We start from the raw sequence: 5,633 nt of genomic DNA on the forward strand, positions 1-5,633 counted from the left end.
TTAAGGGATTCAAAACAATCTCTGTGGTTTTATTGTGTTCACTTGTTTACAGCTACAGCATATGACGACATTGGAATTTGAATTTGGATCTGTTTTATAGTTGAATGAGTTTTGTTTCCTACTTGATGAACTTACAACTGAAATGTAACTAAATTTAACAAATTAAATTAATTTTTGAAGAATAATGGAAGAATTTAGCAACATGAATACTGTTATTTTCATGTTTATTACCATCAAGGTGGTTTTAAACTATTTGTATTGTATAAAGTGCTATATAAATAAATGTGACTTGATTTAGAGGACACAATTCCCATTATTATTCCCATTATTATTCATAATTAACATTATTCACAAACAGAATTCACAGCTTATTAAACCACTGCTGGATGAAGCAATTTATGAATTTAGAGATTTGATTGAAAACTTTGTAGTTACTCAGATGTAGCCTTTGTAACAGTTAGCCCTGATCTGCAGCAACACACTGTAAGTTAGTTATAATTAACTATTGTATACACTGTGGACTATATAACCTTCTTTCTTTCTTTCTTTCTTTTAACATTAAATTGTTTTATAGGAGGATCAAAACCTTAAAAAAATGACAATCACAGAAGTTAAGTAATTAAAGAAAGGCAATGTTTAATAGATTTTTGGAAAAATCACGATATTTACATTTAAAAATACTTGATTTTTGTGAATCTATAGCATGTGGAATATACAGAGTCAAATAGTGGAGAAACAAAATCAAACTTAAGACAGAGAAGGGAGATATAAAGATGTAGACTGCCCCCTACAGACTGGGAGACAAAACAACAACAGAGGAGGAAAACAATTCACCGACAGTCGAACTGATTTTTTTTTTTGGTTGGTTGGTTGAGAAAGAATAATACAGGTTCATCTGCTTCATCAAATAAGAGGAGAAAATGATATACACCATACGTGAATGAATGTTACGTACAGATATATGCATATGATGCTGTAAAAGTCTATTGCAAAAGTAGGACAGGTGCAAAAGCTTCTATTTTCTCTGATTTTCAAGTCATACCAAAACATCCACTGAATTTCATTCTTCTAGGTAGCCAGTGGTGTTATTCGGTCCTAATGCGTAAGAACACTAACAACTCAAATATGATTTGTGGCTTATCTAGAACTAGATTGTGTTCTATTGCTGACTGCACTGAGAGAGGATATTGCCTTCTGGAGGGAATTATTCTGCAGAAATACTGTCTGAGTTGCAGACTAAATCTTATTTATGAGGAGTTAAAGCATTAGGATCTGTGTTAGTATGCCCAGTCCAAGTATTTAGTAGAAAGTCTGTTACACTGTTACATGTGAAGCTGGACTTGTGGTTCCTACAGGCTTCCGTAGATTCTCTTGATTACGTCTCCTTCGTCCTTCTCAAGGATGCCTTTGTCGATGTATGCATCCACCTGCTGGTCCAAGAAGTCCCTCAGCTTGGAGAGGTCATAATCTTAACAAACCAAGAGAAGAGACAGGAACTGATCAGTACCGAAATCTAATAGCAATTTCTGAGTGCAGATCGTTTTTAGTTTTTCTAGTGATGTTACATAATATAAAAACAAAATGATATTAAATTAAAAAGTAGTAATAAGTATTATAATAATTAAAATATTTAAGTAATTACGTAATATTACTGTTTTTTAATGTACAAAGGAAATAGAGTTAAGGAAAAAGATTTAGTTAAAGCTACCAAAATAAATACATACTGAATGAATCAATAAATCAATTAATGAAGTGATATTTCCCCCTTTAAAAAAAAAACAAAAAACTTTAACAGAGAGAAATTATTAAAAATATTTGTTAGTTGTATTAAATCATTAAAATATTAATTAAAAATGACAAAAATGTTTATTTTATAAATCTATAAAGGAAATTATAAAATATTTATTTAAAACTACAATATCTACAAGATAAATACATACATATATACATACATTCATACATAATTTGATATCCCCCCTTAAAAATAATCATATTTAACAAAGAGACATTATTCAAAAAATATTTGTTAGTTGTATTAAATACCTAAAAATATTCATTAACAATTACAAAAATGTTTATTCTATAAATGTATAAAGGAAATTATAAAATATTTATTTAAAACTACAATATCTACAAGATAAATACATACATATATACATACATTCATACATAATTTGATACTCCCCCTTAACAATAATCATATTTAACAAAGAGACATTATTAAACATATTTGTTAGTTGTATTAAATAACAAAAAATATTCATTAACAATTACAAAAATGTTTTTTTATAAATGTATAAAGGAAATTATGAAATATTTATTTAAAACTACTATATCTACAATAAATAAATACATACATAATTGTGCTATTTGCCTCTTAAAATTAATGGTTTGATCTTTCAGACATCATTTTTTAAAAGAGAGACATCTCAAAAAATATCATTTTTTTTTTCTCTTTTCTCTTTTTTATATGTTTATGTTGAAATGTATATTTGCCTTATCAAGCTCAAACTCTGCAGGACTCTTGTCTTGGAAAAAAATAAATTGCGGTGATGAATTTTTATAGAAAAATATTGTTCTTTGTTTAAATACAAAAATATTAACTGAATAATTTGGCGTGGTGAAATCATATTCTTTTAGTTCAGTGTTATTTGTGCACTGAACTGAAGTCCCTCAGCTTGGAGAGGTCATAATCTTAACAAACCAAGAGAAGAGACAGGAACTGATCAGTACCGAAATCTAATAGCAATTTCTGAGTGCAGATCGTTTTTAGTTTTTCTAGTGATGTTACATAATATAAAAACAAAGTGATATTAAATTAAAAAGTAGTAATAAGTATTATAATAATTAAAATATTTAAGTAATTACGTAATATTACTGTTTTTTAATGTACAAAGGAAATAGAGTTAAGGAAAAAGATTTAGTTAAAGCTACCAAAATAAATACATACTGAATGAATCAATAAATCAATTAATGAAGTGATATTTCCCCCTTTAAAAAAAAAACAAAAAACTTTAACAGAGAGAAATTATTAAAAATATTTGTTAGTTGTATTAAATCATTAAAATATTAATTAAAAATGACAAAAATGTTTATTTTATAAATCTATAAAGGAAATTATAAAATATTTATTTAAAACTACAATATCTACAAGATAAATACATACATATATACATACATTCATACATAATTTGATATCCCCCCTTAAAAATAATCATATTTAACAAAGAGACATTATTCAAAAAATATTTGTTAGTTGTATTAAATACCTAAAAATATTCATTAACAATTACAAAAATGTTTATTCTATAAATGTATAAAGGAAATTATAAAATATTTATTTAAAACTACAATATCTACAAGATAAATACATACATATATACATACATTCATACATAATTTGATACTCCCCCTTAAAAATAATCATATTTAACAAAGAGACATTATTCAAAAAATATTTGTTAGTTGTATTAAATACCTAAAAATATTCATTAACAATTACAAAAATGTTTATTCTATAAATGTATAAAGGAAATTATAAAATATTTATTTAAAACTACAATATCTACAAGATAAATACATACATATATACATACATTCATACATAATTTGATACTCCCCCTTAACAATAATCATATTTAACAAAGAGACATTATTAAACATATTTGTTAGTTGTATTAAATAACAAAAAATATTCATTAACAATTACAAAAATGTTTTTTTATAAATGTATAAAGGAAATTATGAAATATTTATTTAAAACTACTATATCTACAATAAATAAATACATACATAATTGTGCTATTTGCCTCTTAAAATTAATGGTTTGATCTTTCAGACATCATTTTTTAAAAGAGAGACATCTCAAAAAATATCATTTTTTTTTTCTCTTTTCTCTTTTTTATATGTTTATGTTGAAATGTATATTTGCCTTATCAAGCTCAAACTCTGCAGGACTCTTGTCTTGGAAAAAAATTAATTGCGGTGATGAATTTTTATAGAAAAATATTGTTCTTTGTTTAAATACAAAAATATTAACTGAATAATTTGGCGTGGTGAAATCATATTCTTTTAGTTCAGTGTTATTTGTGCACTGAACTTCAGTTTCGTAACACTTCAGGTCTAAAGACCTAAATGTTAAGGGTTATATAAATCAGTGTGTTGGTTAAAGCAATGTAGTGTTTCATGCTAAAAGGAAGGCTGTAACCTAGAATCATTTAAATAAAAACTTGAAATGCGTCCTGATCGCCTCCAGATAACTCTCAGACTTCCCAGGATGACCTGTCAGACAGAAAATATAAAAAACCCTTTTTTTTCTGAGACATAAGAGACAAAATCTAAACATATTAACTAAACATATATTTCCCCTCTATAAATTCTCATTACCATTATGCAAAAATGTCAGTTTCCATTGCTGTAATGCAAAATAAAAAAATAAAATAAAATAAATAAAATAAATAAATAAATAAAGTAAATAAAAATAAATAAATACATAAATACATAAATAAATAAAATGTGTTAACATCATGGAATTGTTTATTTTGCTTTATTTATTCTGATCAAAACAAACAAACAAACAAAACCCCCATCACATTACAGTAATGAGAATTGTCCTAAAATAGGCTTAATTTGCTTTATGCAGAATATGTTCTGCTTTCTTTTGTGATGAATATGACCTGGACATGATTCACCCTTCTAGACGATATCAGGCTATTGAATATAAGCGATAGAACAAGAGTTCTCATCTCCAAACACACTCTCATTTTCTGAGCTGAGCAGATGATGCCTGAAGGACACACACAGTGTTTCAGTCTCATGCTGGCAGGTATGAAGAGAGGAATACACAGATCTTTTGTCAGAAACACAGCAGACTTGCACTGCTGTAACACAGCCAAGCTCATCAAACCAACGCATATTCATGAGCGCTCTCACCCACCCACGCTCACTTTAATTGCAAATGAAGAGAAAGAAAGAGTCTTAAATTTGACTGCTCTTCTCCATGTTTTCATTAAATCATGTGTAACCTTGGGTTAGGGAGAAACCCTTTGACAGCTTAAAGAGAGGGAGAAAAGGCTGTTTATCAGTTTATCACGGATTACCAGTGTGTTCACTAGCAGTATAGGATGGTATACTTGTGTCATTTGTCATTTACAAAATCTAGCAACAACTTTGTCAATTAATTTTGAGCAAATATTCTGTAAAATGGGTGTTCATTTATTTTGGCAACATGTGTAGATCTACATATAATTTTGCATCTTTAAATTGTGTTATGCATATAGGCTGCTGGCCTATATTACACTAATGCGACCACTAATTACCATGTAGAAATTGCTGCGCTAATGCAGTTTAATTGAAACAATATTACAAACAAAACCAGCTAAAAATAAAAGGCAGAGCACATATCCTGCTGGCTTCATCATGATTAGAGCACATAATCCATTCCATTTCATCAGCAGTGAAATAACAGAGTCATGACTGAAAGGAAATGGGTGTGGTGCTTTATTTTTGATGAACATTTACCTTCTTTGTTGCTTTCCTTGTTGTGTTTTTTCAGCCATTCAATGTTCTTCCTGATCGCCTCCAGATAACTCTCAGACTTCCCAGGATGACCTGTCAGACAGAAAATATAAAAA

The 5,633-nt window shown here is 27.9% G+C and overlaps 1 protein-coding gene across 1 annotated transcript in view; it reads right to left on the minus strand.

Moving 5' to 3' along the window:
* Window positions 1-849: 849 nt before the first annotated feature.
* LOC107747623 (secretogranin-3-like) overlaps window positions 850-5,633 on the minus strand; it is a 25,633-nt gene continuing 20,849 nt past the window's right edge. Inside the window, exons 11-12 of the mRNA XM_016562221.1 lie at window positions 5,521-5,610; window positions 850-1,468 (exon numbers count right to left, since the gene is read on the minus strand). Coding sequence (XP_016417707.1) covers window positions 1,350-1,468; window positions 5,521-5,610 — 209 coding nt within the window. The 3' untranslated portion in view covers window positions 850-1,349. The remainder of the gene's footprint in view (window positions 1,469-5,520; window positions 5,611-5,633) is intronic.

Source organism: Sinocyclocheilus rhinocerous, unplaced genomic scaffold (assembly GCF_001515625.1).
Source record: "Sinocyclocheilus rhinocerous isolate Xijiao unplaced genomic scaffold, SAMN03320098_v1.1 scaffold1430, whole genome shotgun sequence".
NCBI lineage: Eukaryota > Metazoa > Chordata > Actinopteri > Cypriniformes > Cyprinidae > Sinocyclocheilus > Sinocyclocheilus rhinocerous.